Raw genomic sequence first — 26,133 nt, forward strand, 5'->3', positions numbered from 1 at the left:
GTGTGGAGGGCACCTGGCAGTCCCTGCTCCATGGCCATCTGAAGTCTTGCCAGGCAGGCACAGCCAGGGCCCCTGTCTGGGAGTGGACACCCCACTCCCCCAAGTCGTGCTCTCTGTGGCCTGGGTTCCAGCCTCGTGAGGACCCCTTTCCTGTTTCCTTGGCCACGCTTGATGGTGTCCTCAAAGGAGCCCTCCTCAGTGGCAGAACTGCTTTCTCAGCCTCTTCCCCGCCAAGGTTCTTTTCAAGTCCCAGTAGTCACAAACTTTCATCCGGGGCTCTTCTTTCTTTTGCAATTCAACTCGAAATGACTCTGTGGTCTGCAGGTGACTCCATTCCAGGTGCCTACAGCCACGCCCACAGCGCCACCTCCGGACACTGCTGAGCTGCGCACCTCTGCCTGACACCTGCCTTTGGGAAACTCAGCAGCAGTGCCCAGCATCATAACCTGGGGCGTAGGAGGGCATCTGGATCCAGGATGGCACCCTCGCCACAATCTGTCCTGGCTCTGTACCTGCCCGTGGGGTGCACAGGAGGGCTCTTTCAGCCTCAAGTCCTTGCGTTCCTGGCCTTTGTTCCTTTTCCTCCCAGCTTGCAGGTGCAGATTTTTTTTTTTAGCTCATCGCTTTCTTGTAGTCCCTTGTCAAATGCAGCCTCTGGCCAATATTCAGGCCAGGGTTGTTTCCCAGCCTCTCCACTAGACATGCACACTTAGCTCACGATCTGCCTTATGAGTCATCACCGTTGAGCTTTACCAAATGTTTTGCCCCACCTAACAGCTTGCCAACATTCCAAATCCTGGCAGGTCACATGTTTTGTTAGCACAGCATCCCTCTTCTAGCAGCCAGCTTCTCTATTAGGCCAAGTTATGTTCCAGCTAGACAACTATGAGGCACAGACGTCTCACCCAACAAAGCTTTCTCATGCTGCAGGCCCACCTCAGGCTGGCAGGGGAAGGGTGGATTCTCTTCAATGTGACCACTCTGGGACCTATACTGATGGGATAGAGATCGCAAATGTTTCCAGGCACCTTGTCAGGGATAAGAGAGCTGTTGAGGGGCTCACACTTGGCAGTGGAAGTTCTGAAGGGCCTACAACCACAGGGGCTGCAACCCCACCACATGCACAAAAGTGGGGATAGATGGCAAACAGCACTAATGACAATGACAGAGCTGAGGCCAGAATGTGAGAGAGATCTGCATTTTGGGGATTAGGGCCTAGCCAGGCAGGTAGGAGGAGATGATGTTCAAAAAGGGAAAAGAAGCTTGATGAAAGATTGGTTTCTATAGAGACAGATTAGAGAACTGAAGCCTGAGGCTGCAGTGAGGGAGACCAATGCAAATTCCTAGGCCCTGGAGGTCCAAATACGGTTTTCTAAGTCCCTCAGGCCATGACCTATTCAGTCCAGACTTGTCTCCCAGAGTGTTTCTCTGCCATCCCTACTCTAACTAGGACTTATTGGTGGTGCTTCTCTCCTGAGGCCAGATGCTTTGCATAGAACACTAGGGAACTTCAGGTATAAAGGTAAGGCACAATTGAGAATCACCTGCCCAGGACAGCAACACAGTGTGAAGGAAAACAGGCCACTCAACCCAAACCTGAGGAGACAGAGGCAACAGAAAAATCAGAAAAGGACTTTAGAACACATATAATCAAAATCTCAGACCTAAAGGGGACTTTTGAAATAAACTATAACATAGGAAGAGGCACTTGTGAAACAAGAACAGGTAGTTTATAAAAAAGAACCAGCCAGAGACCCTGGAAATTTTTTTAAAAGCAATTATTAAAAAATGAAAACTCAGTGGAACAGTGCTGTGGTTTGAATGTTCCCTCCAAAATTCATGTTGAAATTTAATTGCCATTGTGATGGTATTAAGAGGTGGAACCATTAAGTGATTAGGCCATGAGGTCTCTGCCTTCATGAATGGATTAATGTCATTATCAGAGTGGGTTCATTATCATGAGCATGTGTTGTAAAAATGAGTTTAGCTGTCTCTTGCTTATGTGTCCTCTTGTTCTTTCATCTTCCCCCATGGAATGGTGTGGCAAGAAGGCCTTTACCAGATGCCAGCCCCTCGACCTTGGACTTCCCAGCCTCCAGAACTGTAAGAAATAAATTTATTTTCATTATAAATTACCCAGTCTGTGGTATTGTTACAGCAACAGAAAATGAACTTGGGGATATTAGGTCATGGAGAGTAAAAAAAAAAAAAAAAATTCCAATCAATCAAGGCATCCTCATTCTCAACATGGCCTGCATTCTACCCTCCAGGAGTCCCCTCCATGGCCCTTCATCTCCCCCAACCCCGCAACTCAGCCTCATTTCTTTAGCCATTTTCTCCCCCACATCTCTCTTCCCTTCCCATCAGACCTTTGCACCCTGCAAGCTAAGCCACCTCAGGTAGCCATGCCCTCAGGGCTCTAACCCAAGCACCCACCACGGTGTTTTCCCCAACAAAGACTGTCCTTTTACTAAAAGGAATCTGATGTCAGCTGTTAATCTCCCCCCTCCCCCATCTCTCCGAAAAATCACCTGGTCAGACAGAAGCCCAAGAGCAGGGACATGCCAGTTAAAGGTAGAGCTTGGCAAGGGTGTCCACGGAGTTGCCAGGCCCAGCATAGATCTAAGGGGCTTTTAACAGGCACAGGCAGAGTGTTAAGGAGATCACTCCCACCTACCCACCCATCCAGCCAGGCCCAAATAAACCTCTCCTTGTTCCAAATGAATGAGCAAACAGAAAAATTCCAGTGTGGAGGGAACACAACACCCACAATGCAGAAAATAGCCCACATCTGAAATATGCTCACCTCAGATAACCAGTCAACTGTGGAAATTATCTGCATAATCCTCGTAATAAAATTGAAGAACACAAAACCACTTCATACCAATAGTTTGGGAAAAAATTCCTATAAGGAGCATGTACCCTATTTATTTATTCCCACTCTGTTTTGTTTACTAAGCATGTATTATACTTATGAGAAAAAAAGCTCAATCTAAAATATTGCCAACAAAGAATCCATTCCTCATGTTGCAGTGAATGAAGCGGGCTGAGGTCAGCCTGGTTTTATGCTGGCTGCCCCAACTCTAAGGAGTTGATGTGTCTTACTGTTAACAGTGGAGGATGTCCAGGTTCTTGGCGTTTTGAATAAAGAATTGGACAAAACACACAAAGAGAGCAAAGAAGGAATGAAGGGATTTATTGAAAATGAAAGTACACTCCACAGTGTGGGAGTGGGCCTGAGCATAGGCACACAAAAGCCCTGTTACAGAATTTTTGGGAGTTTAAATACCCTCTAGATGATTCCATTGGTTACTTGGGGTACACACTATGTAGATGGAGATGATGAAGTTACAAAGTCATTGACCTACGCCCTATGGAGAAGATATTTCCTGTCATAACTGAAGTGTGAATCGGCCTATGTTCCCTGCACCCAGACCCTATTTTCCTGCCTCCTACCTACAGCTGTGTGGTCCTGAGCTGTCACCTCTTCCCTTTGAAGCTCAGGTTCCTCATCAGTAAAATGAGGCAGGAATACCTACCGCTGAAATGTGTGATCACACAAACGCAGTGTCTCAACATGTTGTACATGTGTTTTGGCCCTTTGAGTCCTTGAGGACTGTCCCAGGTGGAACCCTCTTCACTTTTCTTGGAGAACTGACCATGGGTTGCAGCAAAGACTAAAATGGTTCCTGTTTCAGCCCTGCCTGGGAAGATTCAGCTGGAACCTTTAGGCTAGGAAAAGGGAGTAGGACCCTACCCCCACTGTACCGGACCTGAGACAAATCCACAGAAGAGCAATCCTTTCTAACTCTGGGCAGTATATGGACAAGATACTAATTTTTAATTTCTGCATCTCCATGAGAACGCAATGACCAGCACAGTGAAGTGCCCAATTACTGCCCCCTGAACAAATGGAGATGTCAAGTTCAGAAAAGATCCTGGCTGAGGAAGACAGGGAACATTCCCTTGAAAAACAAGGGCAGTCATCCAGACAGAACAAGAGGAGTGGCAGGATGAGAGGAGGCAGACAGGGCTGATTCTATAGGGCTCCTCCTCAACACCCATGAACCTGAGAAATAAGTGGTCAGATGTATTTCAGTCCACTGGCCAGCCGTGGGGTCATGGTGGGAACCAGTCCCACCTGAAGGACTCTCATCTTCCTACAATCCTCAAATACTGAGGCATGGGGATGCTGTTCCCTCCTTGAAGTGAGGGCCCCGAGGCTCTCGTACTTTACAATACTTCAGACCAAGAGCCTGCAGTTGAGGCCGCCAGGATCACGAACCAGCTGCCCCCCAAACCCCTTCTTATCTCACCAACCCAAGCTGCTTACAGCCCCTCCAGATATCCCGGGGGGGAATGTCGTTCTTCACGGCTGATGGAACATCTCTGCACGCAGGGGTAGTGGATGGGACCACAGGGCATATGCAGTGTCTTAGTCTGTTTCACGCTGTTATACCTGAGGTTGGGTAATTTATTTTTTAAAAAAAGCAAAACAGGTTTAATTGGCTCAAAATTCTGGTGGAAATTTCAAGATTGGGCCGCTGCACCTGGTGAGGGCCTCACGCTCCTTCAACTCCTGGCACCAAGTGGAAGGGGGCGGGGGCACACACAGAGATTATGTGGCAATATGGCGAGACAGGAAGCAAGAGACAAGCCCAGGAAGCCTGACTCTCTAACCAGCTCTCATGGGAACTCACCCCTCCACACAGGGTACTAACCTATCCATGAGGGATCCACCCCTATTACCCAAACTCCTCCTACTAGGCACGACCTCCCAACACTGCCACATTGGGGACCAAATTTCAATACCAGTTTGGGCAGGGGCAGACCATATGCAAATCACAGCATAGGGTAATGGTGGGGGCAGGTTGACACAGGGCTGCTGCCTACCCAGCACCAGCTGTCTCTTGGCCCCTTCCAGATCCTGGGAATCTGGCTACCGGCATGGGCCCAGCCTTGGACACAGATGTGGCCACAGAAAGCTGTTAGCTCTCCAGATATGATCGGCCTGGGAGAGTGGCACAACAAAAGGCTCCCAAAGGAAAGTCAAGATCCTCGGCCAGCCTCAGCTCTGCTACCCACCCACATGCCCAGGACAGGGAAGAGATGTTTCTTACTCCTCCAGGACCACTAGGTGAAGCAGAGACCAGGCTCTTCTTGAGTCCTCTCGGCTATGGTGCAACCACCAGCCTAGCAAGGAATCAGAAACATCTTCTGCAAGAGTCAGCACCATAGCGGGTGCTGAATAGGCAATGAAGCATCCCATAGGTGCTGGGCTATGTGGTCACTCCCTTTTCCAGACCAAGGCAAGGAGATAAGCACTCTGGGCCCCTAATCAGGGGCCCGGGGCCAGGTGGGATGAAAACAGCAGTGTCCTACAACCTTAACTGCTACTCACGCAGGCCCCACCTGGCCTCTCAGAGGGAGGAACCTGGGACTCCTGAACCCGATTCAGTTTCTCCTTCAACAGCAGGGACTTTTCACTCCTGACTGCAGAAAAACAGCTTCAATGTGACCTTCCTTCGTAGCCCGAGGCTGGGTAAAATGGCCTGAGGCGGCAAAATCCGAAAAGCTCTATTGGGTGGCAAACTGCCGTCACTAGAAGAGTTGAGGCCCCCTTCTCCTCCCCTGCCTGGCCGCCTTCATTCCTGGGAATGGAACAGGTTCTTGCGGCAAGGGTGAATCCTCGAGCAGGTCCCAGGATCACTATCCTCACCTCCCCGCGGCACTGAGTGGCTATAGTTATAAATGTGCGTCCACAGGGTCACTGTCCAGCAACCAGGACCAGGTGCCTGGCCATCTGGGGATTGGAAAAAGCTCAGCGGGATGCTCTGGCCGCCTCCCCTGACCCCAGTTAAGATGTAGAGCGTTCGAACTAAAATGCCTAGAAACAAAGCTCAGGCCCGGGAAGGTCCAACCATTGCGACGCCGCTCCCTCAAGCTCTTCCCTCGGAGCCGTCTCATTTCCCAAAACTCCCAAACACATCACAGAGAGAGGTGTTGGCCTAGGTGGTCACTCCCTTTTCCAGAACCACAGCAAGAAGTTGAGCCTGCTGGGCCCCTAACCAGAGCCCTGGGGCCTGGTGGGACGAAAAGCCCTATCAGGTAGCAAACAGCTGTCACTAGTGGGGTTGAGGCCCCCTTCTCCCCTGCCTGACGACAACGGCGGTAGGCACTCGACCGGCGTTGGACAGCTCGCTACTCGCCTTCCCTTGCGCAAACCGCGGTTCCTCCCAACTACCCGCGGCCACCGCCTCCGCAGCAGAGCGCCGGAAACAGACGCGTTTCGGAAGGGAGGTGCATGCTGGGAACGGCGCTGCATGCTGGGAGCTGTAGTGTGCGACGCAACTCGGCCGAAGTGCCTCCCTGGTCCCTGAAGCTCCCAGAGCCCGCGTGTTCAGGCGGTCCTGACACCCCGGCCCGAGCCACACCTGCTGGAGGGCTAAACGCCTGCCGGCCCTCCGGGTATGAGCGGAGGCCGGGACAGCCCTGGGCTCCGCCGCCCCCGGAAGGAAAAACTACAGCGAGGGCAGCTGCCCAGCCTCGTAAGAGCAGAGCTCGAGAACCCCGCCCCCTGGGCCTCCGATGTCCGTGGCGCTTTCCGTCGCCCGAGTGCCATTGGGCCGGCCTGTCACGTGACCCGAGGCCCCGCGCCCGGTTGGCTGCCGCCTGGTTACCAATGGGAGACTAGCGGGCCGGCGTCCTGGCCTGGTCCAGCACCTGCGCCGCCCTCGGGTTTGGAGGGCTGGGCTGAGCTGGGAACTGGCGGGACGGGCCGGAGGCGGCGGCGGCGGACTCGCCTTCTCTCCGGGGCTGCGACCCCGAGGCTACCGGCTGCAGATGGGAGCCCGCGGAGCCGAGGATGCGGGCGGGCCGGGGCGCGACGCCGGCGAGGGAGCTGTTCCGGGACGCCGCCTTCCCCGCCGCGGACTCCTCGCTCTTCTGCGACTTGTCTACGCCGCTGGCCCAGTTTCGCGAGGACATCACGTGGAGGCGGCCCCAGGTGGGACCTTGCGGGGTGCGGTGGGCGCCGTTTCTGGTTTCCGAGAACTCCGCTCCTCTCAGGGAGCGGGGCGGGGCGGGCGGCCAGGGTAGCTCCGAACGCAGGATCCGCTGTTGTTCTCCTCAGAAGTGGCCGCCCGGCCCCCTCTTTCTTACCTCCTTCCTACCCCCGCCCAGAACGAGCAGGACGCCGCGCTACCGCAGGAACACTAGACTAGGTCGTGGCCACCACCTGCGAGAGCTCCAATCCAGAAGGAGGCTCGGAGCTCAGCGAGAGGCGTTTTAACAGAGTCCCAAACCCAGCCCACCTGTTTGCTTCCGCCTTGAAGAGCGTTTGTGTCTGCTCCTCCCGGCAGAGAGGGCCGCTCATGCCCCTCTGAAGCGGCTGGGTCGAGCCCACAAAGCAAAGCGTGATAGAATTTCAGTTTTGGATTTTGTGCACCTGCCTTTCCAGTTGTAAACACTTAAAAATGGCAGCTGCAAGGGATGTCCTGGCCGAGTGCCGTGTTCATATTTTTAGAAGTGGTTTATCTGCTGAATAAGACTGCCCAGCGAGCAACCTTGCCCTAAGAGGATACAGTCTTAGCGGAGACAACTAATGGCCACCAGTCTTCGAACAGAACTGGAACTTCTGAGATCTGGTGACTGAGATGGTTTTGACAGGCCCCCTGGTTTCCTTGGACAACACTGAAGGGCCTGAGAGGAGGCAAGGGTCAGAGCATGTAGAGCCTTGTCGTTGTAATTTGGGTTTTATTTTGTTAAAAGATTGATTTTAGGTGCAGCTGGAGGCCACTAGAGGGTTTTAGTAGAGGAGCGATTCTTTCGGATGTGTGTTTTTACGAACTCACTCTTGCTGCTGGGTGGGAAGTGGATTGTCAGGGCAAGAATGCAAGGGACCATTGCAGTGGTCCTGGAGAAAGATGAAGGGGCTCAGATTAGCCTGACGACCGTTAGGTTGTGGATTTGGAGTAGATTGGTTTGAGACGTACTTTGCAGTGGGAATTGAAAGGCCTCAGTGACTGATTGAAATAGAGGGTGAGGATAGTGGAGGAATCGGCATGTCTTCTAGGTTTCTGGCCTGAGCCAGTGGGTGGATGGTGGTCCTGGGACAGAGCCTGGGGGGAACCTAGAGTCGGACTTTGCTCTCACGTGTTCAGGTGGAGCTGGCCTGGAGGCAGGTGGATACAGAGCAGGGAGATCTGCGCTAGAGATATTCATCTGGGAGGCGGACCATATTAGATGGTTTACGGTCCATAGCCTGGGAGAGTGTCTCGGGGGAGTATCAGTAAAGAAGAAGGAGACCTTGGGACTGAGCCTTGAGGAACCCTAACATTTCTTGGGGTCAGGCAGGTGCCCTGACAAACAGACTTGAGAAGCAGCAGGCAGTGAGGTAGAGGGTACCCGGGGGCATGCGGCCTCACGGAAGCTGAGTGGGGACTGCCTCAGGGGTAGCAGATGGCGTTCTGCTGTTTTGAATACTGCTGAGTAGTTGGGAAAGAGAGTTGGGACCAAGAGAAGCCCAATGGGTTTGATAACATAGAGGTGACAGCGACATTGATCGAGGCAGTTTAGGGACCATGATTGTCTCAGAAGCTAGAGGAGCCTGCGTGGAGAGTGAATGGGAAGCGGGCAGTGGGCATGGCAACTCTTTCAAGAAGGTTGTAATGAAGAGAAGCCTGAAAGAGAATATGAAGGAGGGATAATGTCTTAAACAACATGGGGGTGGGATTCTGCCTGGGGAGCTGGAAGGGAAGGAGTTGTGAGAGGAGCCCAGGCTCTGAGGGCAGGAGAGAGGGTCAGGTTCAGAAGCAGGAGGCAAGGTCGAAGCTCAGAGGGGTGGGCAAGGGCAGTGTGGATGTTTTGAGTAGATGAGGAGAAAGGGGAAGGTATATGATAGTTAGGAGATATGGTAAATGGAGCCTGCTAGAGAAACAGTAAGATTTCCAGCAGGATGGAGGATGCATTTGAGATTTACCAGCATGAGTGAAAAGTGAAACTTTTCTAAACCAACATTTAGCTGGTTTGAGAAGGAGCTTGGTAGAGTTTGGGATTTTTCCAATAAGGAAGGAAGACAGGCACCCCAGAATTAAGCTGGACAGGGGGATTTGAAGCCAGGAGCTGAAGGACACCCACTGCAGGAAACCACCTTCCTGTCCGCTTTTGGGTAACACTGATGATCGGAAAAGCTCCACCCCAACCCCTGTCATCTAGAGCCTTGGGTTTTTAGTTTGAAGGACTCCCCAGCAAGCATGATCTAACTCTGGACAACTTTCTGTATTTCAGGAGATTTGTGCCATGCCCCGGTTGTTTCCAGATGACCCGCAGGAAGGGCAGGTGAAGCAGGGGCTGCTGGGGGATTGCTGGTTCCTGTGTGCCTGTGCCGCCCTGCAGAAGAGCAGGCACCTCCTGGAACAGGTGTGGGGCCCCTTCTTCCTTGTGTTTGTCCTGGAGCCGGTTTCTCTTTGTGTTTCTCCTGCCTGCTGAGTACCAGGAGCCCTTGCGAAAGCTGAAGCGTGCCGCAGGCGGATCTCTCGCTGTGTTGGGGGAAAGCAGGAACATTCCAAGGCAGAGACTGAGGACTGCACTCTGTCCCTCTGCTGCAGGAGGGGGTGCCTTGGCCTTGCCAGAGGGCTCTGTTAGGGAGGTTCACCCTGCTGTGTGCTCTCGTGAGCCTTGGGCTCTCCATGGAGTCAGATCACCACATTTAGAATAAAGAGACAAATGTGCCAGCTCACAGGAGGACGGGGCTGGTTGGGGGACTCTGCCCCAGATCTCTCCTCAGCTAACTGACTGGTTTTCGTACAGGTTTTGAATATAAGTTTGCAAAAGGTTATTAAACCTGTTTCTGTGGGTAGACAGATACTCTGGGCAGAGAAGGCCTTCTCAGGTTTTCCTTCCCTGGAAGTGTTCATAGTTTTATGCTTGGCTTGTTGCTAAGCGTTGCCGATTAATGCAGCGGCATTGACAGTGTGACCTCATTCAGAGTTTCCCTCATGTCCCAAGCCCCATGGTAAGCATGTCACAGTCACTGGCTTTCAGTCTCACAGCCTTGCCAGCTTTGGCCTTTTTTGTTTTTAAATGAGAGTGCTAAAACCACTGCCATTGTGTTTCTGGCCATTAAGTGGCAGAGCCAGGACCGCACCAGGCGCCTAGTGCCCAGCCTGCACTCCTCTGATGCTGGGGGTCAGAGTGCTTACTCCTGAAGGAGCCCTGCGGTGGACACAGTGGGTGCATCCAGCTGGCCCAGTGTTGGGGCGCCAGGCTCCCAGCAGCAGCGGGGGCTGCCGTTCCTGTGGTGATATGTTGCTTGCAGTCAGCTCAGTCAAGAACTGGGTCACTCATACCCTTGAAAGTCATATTTGTTTTGGCTTCAGGTCAGATGCTTTTAGTGTGGGCAGCAGAGCATGGCCTGGGGTATGTGCGTCCCTTGTTGTAGTCCTCAAGTTTTGCAATGAGAGGTGTGTTAATTTCGTGTGTGGTGACCGAGCCCTGTGAAAGCGCCGACATCCAGGTGTGTGTAGAGTTCTCTGCAGACCGTGGTGCCTGTGGAGCGCTCAGCTGTGGCCACACCGCAGCCAGGACACTGGAGCAGCGCCGGGTGGTGCTTATGTTACGCTCGTCTTTTGCTTCTCCCTGTGCATGGCAGGTCATTCCTCCAGGACAGCCAAGCTGGGCCGACCAGGAGTACCAGGGCTCCTTCACCTGTCGCATTTGGCAGTTTGGACGCTGGGTGGAGGTGACCACAGATGACCGCCTGCCATGCCTCGCAGGGAGACTCTGTTTCTCCCGCTGCCAGAGGGAGGATGTGTTCTGGCTCCCCTTACTGGAAAAGGTCTACGCCAAGTGCGTGTGCTGGGGGCTGAGGGCCTGGCCTGGGGCAAGTCGGGGAGCTGCCACTACCATGGGCTGCCCTGGGAGTGTCTCTGCTCACTCTGGGCTGCAGAGCCCCCTTCTGTTCTGAGGGTCTGGCAGCTCGTTCTGTGGGTCAGGCTGACTGGCCAGGTGCAGAGATTCTTCTTTTGGGCCTGTGGTTTGCCCACTCCCATCTTTCCCTTCCCTTGTTCCAAAGCCCAGCGTGGAGTCGTCCTCCACAGAGAGCATGTGCACCGCCCTCCTCGGTTTCTCGGCCCCAGCAAGAAAGATGCTGCTTTATATTTGTTGTGGAATGGTTGGGACAGGCAGCCTCACTGTGTAGTCATTGGGAAGGAATGAGGCTACCCCGACATACCAACACTTGTGTATCATGGTGCTGGCTCAGGGGACCAGGACCCTCACCATGAGTCATAATTGAATAGCCTTCCCTCTTAGAATGCATTTATCATCTTGCCAAAGGCAACTGGACCAACAGGCAGGCAGGGAAGCTGGCGAACATGGGAAGGCTGGCCGGTGACATCAGTGCCCAGTGAGCCCTTCCATCCCAAGGGCTGGTTTAGGAAAAGCAGGGTTGGAGCTTGAGAGCCGAGGGATGTGGGCATCCATAGCTTCCACCCCTCCTGCCCTGCCCCTGTGCCCACACCGGAGGCTAGAGAGTTTCTATATGTGGGCAGAGGACTGCAGGGCGCTCACGCTTGCTGCAAAGTAAGACGTTTGAAGGTGAGGCTAAGCCTTGACTTGATAAGGATGAGGACGAAGGCAGAGGGGCGTAAAGAGGTGGGATTGAGGCAGTGGTTGGACGACTTGGGGTGCTACAGACCGTGGGAATCGGAAAGGAGGGCATGCTCAATGCCAGGGGCTCACTCCCGTGGTGATTGTGTCCCTTAGGGTCCATGGGTCCTACGAGCACCTGTGGGCAGGGCAGGTGGCGGATGCTCTGGTGGACCTGACTGGTGGCCTGGCAGAAAGATGGAGCCTGAAGGGCGTAGCAGGAAGCGGAGGCCAGCAGGACAGGCTGGGCCGCTGGGAGCACAGGACTTGTCGGCAGCTGCTCCGCCTGAAGGACCAGAGTCTCATCAGCTGCTCCGTGCTCAGCCCCAGAGCAGGTGAGGCACGTGGCCGGCACAGGAGGGCTGCAGCCGGCGTGCTCCTCATTGCCAGGCCTCAGGCACGCTGTAGCTTTTTATGTGACTGGCTACACAGCCCTTTCAGGACTAAGTGGGAAGAAGTAAGCTTGTTCAGAAGGGTGGTGTCCTCGCTTTGTGACCTTCTCCTACTGTCCTCTTCCAGAGGGACGTGGCCCTTCTCTCCCCTGACCAGTACTTTCCGCTAGTGCAAGGCAGGAAGAAGTGGCACCGAGTCAAAGCCCACCGTCTGTGCCATCCTTGGCCCAGCTGGCAACCTGGCAAAATCAAAAGCTGTTTTTTATTTTAGTGATAGATATGTTCACTAAAAACAATTTGTTTCCAAAAAAAGAAGGGGGCCACGTGTGGTTGCTCACATCTGTAATCTCAAAACTTTGGGAGGCTGAGGTGGGAGTATCGCTGGAACCCAGGAGTTCGAGACCCGCCTGGGCAGCATAGCAAGATCTCATCTCTACAAAAAATGAAGAAAAAAATCACTCAGATAGAACCTCTTGTGACTTTTGAGTGCACTCTCAGTTTTCCATGAGCACATGTGGTTTACATGTTCCATTCCACACCACTTCTCACACTGCCACACACGCTGTCAAATGTTTGCCTCATGAGCAGGTTTGCCATAGTCTCTTAATCATTCCCCTGATGTTGGATATTAAGATCTTTCTGGGCCGGGCGCGGTGGCTCAAGCCTGTAATCCCAGCACTTTGGGAGGCCAAGACGGGCGGATCACGAGGTCAGGAGATTGAGACCATCCTGGCTAACATGGTGAAACCCCGTCTCTACTGAAAAATACAAAAACTAGCCGGGCGAGGTGGTGGGCGCCTGTAGTCCCAGCTACTCGGGAGGCTGAGGCAGGAGAATGGCTTAAACCCAGGAGGCGGAGCTTGCAGTGAGCTGAGATCCGGCCACTGCACTCCAGTCTGGGTGACAGAGCGAGACTCCGTCTCAAAAAAAAAAAAAAAAAAAAGCTCTTTCTGGTTTTATATAATTCTAAATAGCATCAATGAACATTTTTATAACTTTTTTTCATACTTAGGATTATTTTTAAAATATTGGTTAAATAATATGAATATCACAATAAACTGAAACAGATTGTCGTAGGCCTTGGTCTGGTCCCCTATAAGCAGACCCTGAGATGGGGTTCAGGAGCAGGTTGAGAGGTTCAGAGAACCTGGAGGGCGTGCACTCCCCACTAGCCCCACGGGGGTGCCAGGAAGGACGCTGGCCTCAGAGCCTCCCAACTGGGAGCGAGGGCCCTGGTCTTGTGGGCATCAGCTCAGGGAGCTGTTGGTTTTGGGCTGCTCTGGGGTGGGATAGGGCTAAGTCCTAGCACTTCAGACTTTAGAGAAAGCCCCCAGGCAGAGAGAGATGGCAGCTGGCACTGACTGGAGGTGCATTGGAGCCTGCTGAGGTGGCAAAGGGCTGCAGCATGGGTGAGACTGAAGTCCTTCCAGGAGACCCTCCTCTCTAGACCATTGCCCCACCACAGATGTGGTGCCCCTCTCTGTTTGGCTCTTTCTTTTCTATGCCCGTCTGTCTCAAGGTCTCTGGCCAGGTGGAGCTGTTGCCCCCCTGGGCCTCCCTGCCTCCAGTGGGCTTCTAGCCAAGGCACTATGTGAATGTCCCACCTCCGGCAGGCTTTGCCAAGAGAAACACTCTAGGTTCTTGGCAGTTGCAGATGCATCTGTGCGTTATGTTTGAGAACTGGTGCTGTGCCAGGCGTCGTGCACTGATGGGTACGGGCGATGACTGAGGCCTAGAGAAGGGGATGACTTACCCAGCACTGGACCCGAATGGCAGCCAAGTCAGGTCCCGTGTGCTTGCTCCTGGAGATGCTCCTGAGCTGACGGGCCATAGCTGCTAAGAAAGGAGCTCCCGTGGTCCATGGGGATCTGGGGTCTCCCATGTAGCCGTAGTCGGGTGGGCTGGAGCATCTCCAGAGGAGACAGAGGCCCGTGTGTCCTTGTCAGTTTGGGACTCCATGGTGCCCTTCGTGCCCGTGCCCGAGCCATTCCTCACGCAGGTGCTCGGGAGCTGGGGGAGTTCCATGCCTTCATTGTCTCGGACCTGCGGGAGCTGCAGGATCAGGCGGGCCAGAGCATCCTGCTGCTGCGGATCCAGAACCCCTGGGGCCGGCGGTGCTGGCAGGGGCTCTGGAGAGAGGGGTGAGTGCTGGGGCCTGGACCATGCTGCTGTCGGGAGGGGGGCCCAGTACCAATCTGGCCTGTGTCCTGGTCACCTTCAGCTGTCAGGACCATACTTGGCTATCTCCACCAAGGCCCCTGAGCCCCTGCTCTTGTGACACCATGCTTGTCTTGGCTCCAGACAATCCTTTTGAGGCCTGGGACCAAGGTGGCCCTTGGACCTGGGGTTTCAATAGGGCAGACATCATCACGGGCTCAGGCAGCAGTCCTGGGAAGACACGTCCAGAGACGTGAAGCTCCTCTGGGAAAAGAGGCTCCCGTGGGTGGCCGCTGCCCGGAAGGCCCTGTGCTGCAGAGCTGCTTCAGGTGTGGGAGGGGCCGCAGAGCTGGGGCGCGGGGGCGCTGGCAGGAACTCAGGGCTCTCTGGGTCCCCTCCAGGTTTCCCCCCAGCCTGCCGGCCAGCTGACGCCACCAGTTCTCGGGAGGGGCTTCTGCTGAGATGAGGTTTCTTCCAGGGGTGAAGGGTGGAGCCAGGTAGATGCAGCGGTAACGTCTGAGCTCCTGTCCCAGCTCCAGGAAGGGGAGTTCTGGGTGGAGGAGGAAGAGTTCCTCAGGGAGTTTGACGAGATCACCATTGGCTACCCAATCACGGAGGCCGGCCACCTGCAGAGCCTGTACACAGGTAGTGCCCCGAGGGGCCGTGCTGGGCATGTGCTCTGCCTGCCCAAGTGAGGAGGCTGGGCAGGTGCCCGGGTTCCCCCTGCCCATTCCTGGTTTGCTGCTTTCAAGTGTGGAGAGATGATTCTGTCCCAGGAGCCGGGAGGAGAGTGGGCTCGTGGGAGGGGCTGGCTCTGTCTGTGGCCGTAGCTGCTGCTTAGACGCTGCCAGGGTTCATGAGGCCACCGCGGCGGGAGGCCAGTGAGGAGCCATGTCCCACAGCTGATGCCTGGTGTTTTCTCACTAGAGAAGCTGCTCTGCCACACTCGGGCGCTGCCTGGGGCCTGGGTCAAGGGGCAGTCAGCAGGAGGCTGCCGGAACAACAGCGGCTTTCCCAGCAACCCCAAATTCTGGCTGCGGGTCTCAGAACCGAGTGAGGTGTACATTGCCGTCCTGCAGAGATCAAGGCCGCGTGCAGTGGACTGGGCAGGCCGGGCCCGGGCACTGGTGGGTGACAGTCATACTTCGTGGAGCCCAGCGAGCATCCCAGGCAAGCACTACCAGGCTGTGGGCCTGCACCTCTGGAAGGTAACTCAGCCCCGCCTGGCTCACGCTCGGTTGGGCAGGTGGTGTGGAGGCCAAGGGAGGTCTTAGTCCTAGGACTGGCTCTGCCGGGACACGTGTAACTCTGCCACCGGCCCCAACAGTCTCCCCTATCCTTGTATTGTCGCACGGGGTTGACATCTGCTGGTGCTCCCAGACCTGGCTCTGACCTGAGACTGCAGGTCTGGGCGTCTTTCTGCCTTGCCGTGTGCCTCATTGGCCAAAGGAAAGCAACAGAGTCTGCAGCCAGGGCAGGACCCGCAGGAGAGGCTTGGGCCTGGGGACTCCTGGCAGCGCTGTGCCTTTCTGAGGCAAGGAGGTAGAGCCAACGGCTGAGGACCTGTCAGGGCCAGTCTCAGCTCTGCAGCTTGCTGTGTGACCTGGCACACATCCTCTCCCTGCCTCCCTGTCTCTCCCCCTGCAAGACAGGGTCCTGACATGGATCTCATGGGATTGCTCTGAGGCCCAGGCAGTCCCAGGCCCAACCACTGGTTCACAAAATATGCTGTTTCCTGGAAGAACAGATGGGGGCGCCTGGAAGCAAAGGGCCTGAGTGTGGGTCGAGAATATGCCAGCTGCTTGCTTAGGGGCTGGATTGTCATCTTGTGCGTCTTGACAGGGTGTGACACTTGGCACTACACTGTTCCCTGTTCCTTCATGGATGTGGCCCACATGATGTTCCTTTCCTCTTGCAGAAGAAGTTGCTGGAAGGCCCACTGTCCAGCAGCCCCAGGTTGCCTGGGCCACGGTGCCTCTGTGGGCCCAGCTACAAGGGAGGACTTGCAGGCTTGTGTCTGGGACAGATACTGGCCCCAGGGCCAAGTGAAGCCCGGGATTGGTGGGCATCTCTAGCTGGCCCCTGAGAGAGGGTGGAGGGTGCTGACAGGCCTTGCGCTTTCGTCTGTTAACTCCAGAGGCCGTTGTGCTTGGAGCAGGGAGGCCAAGGCCAGGGCACCTGACGCCGGCCTCTCCCCTGCACTGAGCCTCCTGCCTGTGCTCACAGGTGGAGAAGCGGCGGGTCAATCTGCCCAGGGTCCTTTCCACGCCCCCCGTGGCTGGCACTGCGTGCCACGCATACGACCGGGAGGTCCACCTGCGTTGCGAGCTCTCACCGGGCTACTACCTGGCTGTCCCCAGCACCTTCCTGAAGGACGCGCCAGGGGAGTTCCTGCTCCGAGTCTTCTCTACCGGGCGAGTCTCCCTTAGGTGAGAGGAACCGTGCAGTGCTGCTGGCTCTCCGAGCCACAGCCTCTGGAGGACCACAGGCCTTTCCGAGGCAGGATTTGGGCACTTCCCCTCTGTGGTTGGCAGGTATCCATGTGGGGACTGAGGCCGCCGGGAACCTGCTGCCAGCGCCCTCCCATGTTTGTCTTCTTGGCAGCGCCATCAGGGCAGTGGCCAAGAACGCCAGCCCCGGAGCAGCCCTGCCTGCGGGGGAGTGGGGGACCGTGCAGCTGCGGGGCTCCTGGAGAGCCGGCCAGACGGCGGGGGGCAGCAGGAACTTTGCCTCGTACCCCACCAACCCCTGCTTCCCCTTCTCGGTCCCCGAGGGCCCTGGCCCCCGCTGCGTCCGCATCACTCTGCATCAGCACTGCCAGCCCAGGGACACCGAGTTCCACCCCATCGGCTTCCATATCTTCCAGGCAAGCTCCTTGCCCCAGGGAGGGAGGGAGAGTAGAAGGGGCCTTCAGAGAATTTGCATCTTGGCCTCCACTGTCTCAACAGAGGGCTCTGGGCTCAGTCACTTGGGCACACAGGCCCGGCTCCCCCTGCTCTTCGAGGCGCTGCCTGGAACCCGCACGGGCCCTCTCCCGTCTCCATCCTCACAGAGGCGAGGCTGAAGATGGCGTCTGGAAGGGCCGGGGGCCTGGGAGGTGGGCAGGGCTGACCCAGGCAGGGCAGGTTTCTGGAGGGGGTGGTGAGTGGGGAGGAGGGGAGAAGTTTGGAGGGGACAGGAGGCCGAGGTTGAGACTGGCGGAGGTGGGTCGAGCCCTGGCTTAGGGACGCAGGAGGCCGATGGACTCAGGAGTGAGAGGAGGGGAGGCCCAGGCTGGCTGGCCACAGCAGCATCTCGGGTGTGAGGAAGTCCATAGTCACTGGGCTCAGCCTGTGGCCCCTTGTCTACTTACCCTGACTCAGAACAACTGTGTCCCGAGGTTCATTCTCTGCAGACATGTGTCCCCTGGAATGCAGGGGCCCTGATGAGGAAGGCACTGCGACCCTTGGTTCACAGTGTGCTGCCTGGGGACCGTCGGAGCCTCGCTGTTTGCCCTGGGCTGCCGGCTCAGGTCCCCTAGAGCTCTGAGGAAAACACATGCCAGGGCCAGTGGGAGCCCTTGGGGCGGGCTGGGCAGTCACAGGTGTTAAAGCCCCTGATGGTGCGATGGGCCTCCAGGCCGGGGTCCCACTGCCGGCACCTTCCGGCAAGGGCGGCCAGGCCTTGGTGAGGAGGTGAGTCCAGTGTCCAGGCCTGGCCGCCCCTCCTTGGAGAAGGGGCTGTGTGTAACTCAAGAGGGCATCCAAGCAGATGGCCCTGGGCTGCATCCCCTACCCCAAGGCTGGCTCCCTCAGTCTGAGCCCACGCTTCCCCCAGGTCCCAGAGGGTGGCAGGAGCCAGGACGCGCCCCCACTGCTGCTGCAGGAGCCGCTGCTGAGCTGCGTGCCGCATCGCTATGCCCAGGAGGTGAGCCAGCTCTGCCTCCTGCCTCCAGGCACCTACAGGGTCGTGCCCTCCACCTACCTGCCAGACACAGAGGGGGCCTTCACTGTGACCATCGCAACCAGGATTGACAGGTGGGGCTCTGGGACTTGGGGGTGGCCAGCTGGAGGCTGAGGTCCTGGAGTCTTAGTGCATGCCCGTCCCCCCACGTCTTTCCTGCCCACCCCTCACCCTCAAGCTTCTACCTATCCTGGCGGACCAGGGCTGTCCTGCCTGCCTGGGGACCCTTCCTTGCTGGTCTGAGCCTGGGAGGAGAGTCTGGTGGAAGGTGGGCCAGGAGCACGCAGCTCCTCGTGTGACAAGGTCTGGGAGCGGTGACCTGGTGTCTCTCCACAGGCCATCCATTCACAGCCAGGAGATGCTGGGCCGGTTCCTCCAGGAGGTGTGTATGCAGCCCCGCCAGCTCGGCTCACCTGCCTGGGGCTGCCTGGTGGCCTAGGGTCGACCTGCAGCCTCAGGCAGGTGGCTTCTCTCTGGGACGTGAGGTGCCCTTGACTCTTCCTGTGAGAGCCCCGGGCGGTGCTTTGAAGGAAAGGGGGAGCTGAGGCTGCGTCCCATTCCCTGGCTGCACTCGGGGTGGGATGTGAGAAGGGGCGAGTGCCACCACTACCTGGGCCCCCGTCTGTCCTCGCAGGTCTCCGTCAGGGCAGTGATGAAAACCTAACAGGGTGGCTCCCTATGCCAGCTCAGGTGGCTGGAACTCAAGGGCCTGACAGCTTCCCAGCAACTGGGCCGGCCAGCCTTGCACTGTGAGGGCTGCTCCTGAGTCTTGGCCTGCCTCCCAGCCCTGCCAGGGGGCTGCTGCCTAAGAGTCCACGGGAAGCCTCCATCATGAGAGACTCAGCCCTGGGGGCAAGCAGGTGCTGCAGAGGAAGGGCGGGAAGCTTGGCGGCTTCTGTCGCGCCTCTGAGACGGCAGAGACCCCAGGATCCCAGAGCTTCCCAGGATCCCTCCCAGATCCTCCTCTGCTGACTCCACACGGAAGCCTCACACCCACAGGGTAGGGCAGCAGATCTTCTTTATACCTATGTATTGTTTGCATCACTTTTAGGATGTAACTTTATAAATAAACATGAACGCTGAGGATTCGCAGATCCGTCTTCCTCCAAGGAGCTCCAGGCTGTGCCCGCTCTTGCTGAGCAGGCTGTGGGGAGGGCTGGGGGCCTGCCGAGGTGGTGAGGATGAAGATGGCCTTTGGAGGGGCTGGGGGCCTGGCGAGGTGGGCAGAGCCAACCCAGGCAGGGCAGGTTGCAGGATGAGATGGTAAGTGGGGAGGAGGGGAGAAGTTTGGAGGGGCGGGCACAGGGCATGCCCCAGGCCAGGGGGCTGAGGGCTGAGGTTGAGGCTGGCTGGGGCAGGTCAAGACTTGGCCTTGGGGGACTGATAGACTGGGGAGTGAGGGGTGGGGAGGGCCAGCGAAGGCACTGCTAAGGCTGTGGTGAAGAAGGACGTCTCGGAAATGGGTGTTAGAATGGGAGCTGCTGCAGAGGGAGGCACCCTAGGTTCGTGTGGACAGAGAGCCTTGGATCTGGACGGCTCCTCTGCCTTCAGCTGGAGTTCACCTGTGCAGTGTCCTAGGATTACTTATTTCTCCAGGCCTCTCTCCTTCATCCCTCACACCAAATGCTGCAATGAGAGCTATAGTGTCACTGAACGGTGCAGAGGTCAGTTCCAGACATGGCTGGGGAGGGCTGTCACTAAGCCCTTTTGTTTTAGAGACAGGGTGTTGCTCTGTTGCTCAGGCTGGAGTGCAGTGGTGTGATCATAGCTCACTGCAGCCTCAACCTCCTGGGCTCAGCGATCCTCCCTCTTCAGCCTCCCAGCTGGCTAGGAAAGCAGGTGCGCTGCTAAGCCTGGTTAGCTTTTGAATTCTTAAATCCTCCTTCAGCCTCCCAGGTGGCTAGGGAAGCAGGCGCGGTGCCAAGCCTGGTTAGCTTTTGAATTATTGAATACTTAGGGGTCTTGATATATGGCTGCCTAGGCTGGCCTCAGCGATCCTCCTGCCTTGGCCTCCCAAAGCACTAAGATTGCAGCAATGAGCCACCAGCCCCACCACTAATCCCTTTTAAATTCCATTCGCTTCCTGAGTCCCTTCGTGCCTGGGGAGACCCTGTGTATTGGTCCTTTTTCACATTGCTATAAACAACTCTCTGAGACTGGTAATTTATAAAGAAAAGAGGTTTAATTGCCTCAGTTCCAAAGACTGTACAGGAAGCATGGCTGGGGAGGCCTTAGGAAACTTAGAATCATGGCGAAGGGGAAGCAGGCAGTCGGCAGGAGGAGGAAGAGAGCGAAGGGGAGGTGCTGTGCACTTTTAAACAACCAGATCTCAGGAGAACTCACTGTGACGGAAACAGCAAGGGGGATGTTTGCCGCCATGATCCAGTCATCTCCCACCAGGTCCCTCCAACACTGGGGATTATATATAATTCGACATGACATTTGGGCAGGGACACAACTCCAAACCATAGCACCCAGTGAGCCTGATTTGGGCCTTGCTGCCCGATCACGACCATCTCTGGAGTCCTGGTGTCTGTGTTCCCACTGGGACCTGTGCCGCTGTTCCCCTCTCCATACCCTAGCCATGCCAAGTCACCCTCCCCACTCACCCACAGGAAGCTGCCCTGGCCCTGGCCCCTTAGCCCCTCTGCTTGCTGGTTCAGTGGCCCACAGCAGCAGTGGCTGTGGCAGCTGGGTTCTCAGCATCTTCAGACATGGATTCCTGAGCAGCAGGATTGGGCTCTGTCTCCCTGTGTGCAGAGCCTGCCACAGATCTCCCTTATCCACTGGCTTATGTGCTGACTTCGGGTGAAGCCAGTGGTGCTGCCTATTAGGGTGCATGAACTTGGGGCAAACAGTGAGGGGCTAGTCACCAAAGAAATACCCTGCAGGACAGTGTGCAAGCCAGAGGCTCGAGCTGGGTCAGAGCTGCCCTAGATCCCTGGGTTTGTGGGCAGGCAGGTCCTGTGCAGGGTGCCTGAGGGTGCAGGTTGAGGTGGGACAGGTGGGGTCAAGGTATTTCTCAGGGACAGTGCCTATGAAGGGAAGACAGTTGCAGGGGTTGTGTCCATGTCAGGATAGACTGTGGTGGGGACCCCGGGAAGAGTGCTGGAGCAAACCCCACCTGGGCCGGCCAGGCCCTTATGGTGAGCATCCCTGCCCCCCAGGCCCTCGGGAGCCACTGTCGCTGAGACAGGCCCTGACGGTGGCGGCCACACCCTCCAGCTGAGCAGCTCTTCCCAAAGTCCTCAGCCAGGACCTGCTCCCGCATCCGGGCCGTCGCCTGAGAGGAGGCCTGGAAAGCGCAGCGTTCCGTGTCTCTGGGGCCGTGGTTGGTGCCCGTCATCTCTCCGCTGCGGGCTGGCTCCACTCGACCTGGCTGCCTTGGCCATCTGGTCTACCAGCTGGAACCATGTTCCTGGGTGTGGAAAAGGCTCCCTCTGGAGCCTGCAGAGACCCCGAGGCCCTGTGCATCCTTCTGATGGGAGGTGCCAGATGCGATTGGAGGGAATGCCTGGCAGGCCTCTAACCCCCAGCCAGCCTGAACATTTCCGGTGCAGGAGGCCCCGGCCTGGCGTTGTTCGTCCCTGGTTGCCTCCTGCTCCGACTCCATCAGCATCCTGTCGTCAAGGTCGTGGATCAGTGCGGTGCTTTCAGGGCGTCCGGCCAGCTGGTCTGTCTGTCATATATTATGGCAGAGGCCCCAGGAAAAATGGCAAATGCCTTTGTCCATTCCATACAAATTCCATAGGAATGTGAGCAGTTTCTGATCTTCCATGTCATATTCGTCCAGTTGATAGCCAACCCTGGGTACTTGGGCCTCCAGGGCCTGTTGCACTGGGCCGCCCTCAGCCGTGTGTGCACTTGCCACGTGGCCCTCCAGGAATCCCACCCCACAGGGCCACACTGAACCAAATGGAGAGACAGCAGGGCCACCACCCTCTCTCCACATGCCATGGCTGCTCTGGGACCCGGGCAGGAGGGGACAGTCTTGGCCTTCTAGTGTCCCTCTTGGCCTTCCCACGGCCATCTCTACCCCAAAGATGCAACAAAGATGTCGGTCACTCCCCAGGTGTCAATCTGTCACAGGCTCAGAGACCAGGACGTGGCCCCAGGTGGGTCTGTAGGCCCTGTGGGCTCATGTGAGCTGGTCCAGGGCAGGACTCCATTATTAACTGCCTGTCATGTGTCCCACTGTGATGGAGCCCTGGTGACTCTTGGGGACCAGTGTCAGCTTGGCCTGTGTGCTCAGTGGCTCCCAGATGTCTGGACATTCTCTCCCCGGTGCACATAGTCCCTGGGGAAGTCCTTGTCATGCATACTTGCCAATGGGGGAGTGTCCTTCATCTTGCAGGCCTGGCCACCTCTTCAGTCAACAGATACCTGGGCCAAAAACCAACTCGGGCAGTGTGGGCCCAACTGGGGCTCTTCAGTGGAGTGACCACCCTCGGTCCTCCTGGATCCCTCTGCTGGCTCCACCTGAGCGCTGCCCTCGCTGGCGGCCCTTGCCTTGCTCTGTTGCCATCCTATAAGCCCTGCAGTCAGGCCCCTTGGCGCCCTTCCACTGTGTTCATATTGTCTCCTGGCCTCTGCTGTGTAGAGGTCTGATGCCCTCCGCCCCTGGCGAGCCAAACCCTGTGATGGTGGTTCCTGCCACCAGCTTCCTGTGGCACCACTACCACTCCCACCAGCCTCCTGCGGCACAGCTGCCACTCCCCGTTAAGAAGCATGGCACAAGTGAGCGGCGTGACCTTAGTTTTCCCAGGGAACCAGTGCTTGGCAGCTCCCACCACACACACGTCTACGCCCACCCTCCGCCAGCCACAGCGGTTGTGACGTCTCCACCCTGCCCAGCAAAAGCGGAAGTGTGGCCTGTGCTGCTGGGAATCTCCGGGTTTGCCTCCAGGTGCCTTGCCGGGGTGTCAAACCCTGTGTCTCTGGACACTGTCATTAGGTCTCAGCTTCCCCATCAGGCACCTCAGCACCCAGTCCTGCCAGTGCTCCTGCCTCCTGTCCCCAGCTGGCCGGGCCTGCAGCCCCCTTCCGTGCCCCGAACTGGCCGGGCCTGCAGCCCCCTCCCGTGCCCCAAGCTGGCTGGGCCTGCAGCCCACTCCCTGGTCACTGGATGTTGCTGACACGTCACTCGATCGGAGCCCTAGCACCCAAGGGGGCCAGGGCCTGACGGGGGAGGAGCGAGGGGTGGGCCACGTCTCTCTGCAGGCTCAGAAGCTTCCTGAGAGGCTAGAGAGTGAAACCTTCCGGCGCCACGCACGGCCTCCTCCCTGTCCGGGGTCCTGGGTTCTCCAGATGGGGCCTTGGCCTTGGCTAGGTGTTGGTCAGGAGCTGGGGTGCTGCGCCCCCACCCAGCTTCTCTGAACTCCAGCCGGGCACCTCAGTGAGGCTTCAGCCACCTGTGCCTTATTTGCTTCCTCCTTGGAGCCCCCTCGTGTCTGTGCATTCATCAAACAGCAGCTGGGCCCCCCAGCACACCCCCTTCCTCAACTTTCCCACTGGACACTGGAACCAGAGTCACAACTGGACTGGACAGGACGACCACTTTGTGCCAGGTGCCAGCTATCTCCCCTGACCAGTGATGGGTCCTCATTTCCCATGGGCTGTGAGTGACCCAGTTCCAAATCCCAAATTAGTGACTCTCTTCTCCAGTGGGGGTTGGATTCTCCAGAAGCAGAGACAGACATAGAATTTGGGTGCAAGGTATTTCGGAGGGAAGGTGGAGGAGGTGAGGTTGGTGAGGGAGAAGCCTGGAGTGTCGGTAGCCAGGGTGCCCCCACCTGGCTGAAACGCCTGGCCTTTGTGCCCTGCCTGGCTTGGCCTCCCCAGGCAGGCTACCCCATGGCATCCCTGGACAAGGCCGTCCCCAAGAACGCTGCCCACAGCCCAGCCATGGGCCTTCCCTTGGGGCTCCCGCCCCGGCTCACACCTGCCAGCCAGCGGATTTACTCATTGCTGGCTGCACCCTCTCAGCAGTGGTCATGTGCACCATAACCCTGGGAACACCTGCAGGGAGACACACCCTTGGCCTGGCAGCTTGGGGGAGACTCCTGGGGTGTCAGGATGGAAGGGAGGCAAGCAGGGGTGGGGCGCTGTGGGGCTTTTCCTGCTTTCTGGGCCAGGGGCCACAGGCCACCCAGTGACATTTCTCTCTCAGCATCTGCTGGGGTGGACTCTGCAGTGGCTGCTGCCAGCCTGGATGGGCTCCTTGCACAGCTCTGCTTATGGGGTGGAGGCCACCTAGAAACTCTCAGTCCCCTGTCAGCCTCAGAGCCGATAGCTCTGCCTGGACCATCAGCAGGCTTGTCATCGGCACCAGCATGCCTGCTCCTGGATCCCGGTGAGGCTCCCCTGCCTGTTTCACCTAGGGGCCTCTAGGGGTGCTCTGGAGCTGGGAGCCCCTGCCCAGCACTCCTGCCCTCTCCGGCCTCTCTCGGCTGTCTGCCAAGCACTTACTCGGTCTCCTATTGACCACTTGTTTTGCTGCAAGGCTGTTGGTTTACATAAAAATAGAGAAAGCTGAAGAGTTTCCTCAGCCCGTTAAGTTTTCCTGGCTCTTCTGGCGTTGCACCTGCCTGAGTTCCTTGGCGGGGCCCCTCTTTGAGTTCCTTTGGGCTCCTGTAACAAAGCACCATAGCCTGGGCAGCTCATAAACAATGGTAATGCATTGCTCTCCATTCTAGAGACTGCACGTCCAAGATCGAGGCACTGGCAGACCTGGTCCCTGGTGAGGGCCCGCTTCCTGGTCCAGAGACAGCGCCTTCTGCCTGTGTCCTGACGTGGTGGAAGGTCAAGGCAACTCCCTGGGGCCCATTTTATATGGGCCCTCATCCCGTTCGTGACACCTCTGTCTTCATGACCTCATCACCTACCAGAGGTCCCCACCTTCTCATTCCTCACTTTGGGGATGAGGACTTCAGTATGTGAATTTCGGGAACACAAACGGGTCATCCACAGAAGGGCCCATCTCTTACACAGATGCTGAGTTCCCAGTGGCCTGCGTCCCAGCAAACAAGAACTGCCCTGAAAAGCAACCTGTCTCCCCAGTGCCAGCCCTGGCAGGGCACCCAGAACTCTCAGGAATGCTCGAAGGCAGGACCTGGCCTTTCTATGGGGTCCGGGGCTGTGGGGTCCCTGGCTGTACTGTGGACCTGCAGAGCGGGGCATGTGGGCTGAAGACCGTCTCCCCACCATGGCGGGAAGGGACAAAGGGTGGCCCTGGCAGATCCGGATGGGCAGGACTGGGTGTGTCCTGTGAGAGCACCTCCTTCCTGGCCTTTCCCGTGGACTTTGCCCCACACCACCTGCCTGGGTTCCTTGCTGTCGTCACTTCCAGCTCCCGGCACAGCAGTTGGTGACTCGTTGGCGGGAGCTGTGTCCTACCCAGTCCTGATTCCGCCATCTCTCTCACAGTCCTCCAGGCTTGGACCAGCCTGGGGGGCAGCAGAGCTTCTGGGGTGAGTGTCGAGATCCTGTGCCCTGACAGCAGTACTCGGGGAGAGGGCTGGCTGGGACAGGGCTGGCTGGGCAGGACGCAGGATGCGGCCGGCCAGGCTGGGGCCAAGGTGTTCAGACCTGAACTCTGGTCTTATGCTTTCTTCATGGTCGTGCCTTGCTCGCTGTCCCTTGGGAGGCCTCATTTGGTTTTGCTGTTTTTTGTTTGTTTTCACCTAATTTTTGCCATACTTAAGCTAGTTTTGCTGCCTTTTGAAACGAATGGAAGAATCATTTTATTCCTGGGGATGATTTGGGGCCTTTGGATCCCAACATGAAGCCCTGGACGTGCTGCTTCACCCGGGGAAGGGTCTTTTCGGCTTTGGAGCAAGGGCTTTGGAGGACAGGCTGGCCTGGGACTCTCAGCAGCTCTCGGCTCTCCGTAGCATCCTGGGAAGCTCAGACCATGGCTGCAGGGCTCTGACCATAGCCTGTAGGCCGTCTGATTAGTGCTACCTCCAAACCCTGGCCATTCCTCCCTAATCCC

General features: G+C 57.0%; 2 protein-coding genes across 7 annotated transcripts in view; both read left to right on the forward strand.

The window, feature by feature from the left end:
• Nucleotides 1–6,686: 6,686 nt before the first annotated feature.
• On the forward strand, nt 6,687–19,232 carry LOC105473785 (calpain 10). Of its 4 annotated transcripts, none has more exons than XM_011727812.2 (12): nt 6,687–7,006; nt 9,289–9,420; nt 10,652–10,848; nt 11,767–11,984; nt 14,041–14,182; nt 14,677–14,843; nt 15,126–15,406; nt 16,425–16,627; nt 16,803–17,064; nt 18,015–18,214; nt 18,477–18,522; nt 18,775–19,232. In XM_011727812.2, the coding sequence occupies exons 1-12, from the start codon at nt 6,866–6,868 to the stop codon at nt 18,802–18,804; spliced, it is 2,019 nt and encodes a 672-aa protein (XP_011726114.1). In that variant the 5' UTR covers nt 6,687–6,865; the 3' UTR covers nt 18,805–19,232. The 4 variants fall into 4 exon arrangements, with proteins under 4 accessions (XP_011726114.1, XP_070929831.1, XP_011726118.1 ...); XM_011727814.3 differs by lacking the exon at nt 6,687–7,006 and adding an exon at nt 7,094–7,646; XM_071073730.1 differs by lacking the exons at nt 18,477–18,522; nt 18,775–19,232 and having other exon boundaries at nt 16,972–17,064; nt 18,015–18,208.
• Nucleotides 19,233–24,256: 5,024 nt separating this feature from the next.
• LOC105473784 (G protein-coupled receptor 35) overlaps nt 24,257–26,133 on the forward strand; it is a 34,572-nt gene continuing 32,695 nt past the window's right edge. The window contains exon 1 of one of the 3 annotated variants that reach the window (XM_071073731.1): nt 24,257–25,609. The gene's annotated coding sequence lies outside the window, so the exon portion shown is untranslated. The remainder of the gene's footprint in view (nt 25,610–26,133) is intronic. The other 2 variants (XM_011727807.3, XR_011610211.1) reach the window with 2 other exon arrangements.

This window comes from Macaca nemestrina, chromosome 11, assembly GCF_043159975.1.
Source record: "Macaca nemestrina isolate mMacNem1 chromosome 11, mMacNem.hap1, whole genome shotgun sequence".
NCBI lineage: Eukaryota > Metazoa > Chordata > Mammalia > Primates > Cercopithecidae > Macaca > Macaca nemestrina.

Excerpts from the sequence above, each read along its gene's own strand:
- LOC105473785 (XM_011727812.2), top strand. The coding sequence starts at position 6,866 with ATGCGGGCGGGCCGGGGCGCGACGCCGGCGAGGGAGCTGTTCCGGGAC. Across the intron at positions 16,628-16,802 it reads ACCGGGCGAGTCTCCCTTAG|CGCCATCAGGGCAGTGGCCA; the intron begins GTGAGAGGAACC and ends TCTTCTTGGCAG. Across the intron at positions 18,523-18,774 it reads TGGGCCGGTTCCTCCAGGAG|GTCTCCGTCAGGGCAGTGAT; the intron begins GTGTGTATGCAG and ends CTGTCCTCGCAG.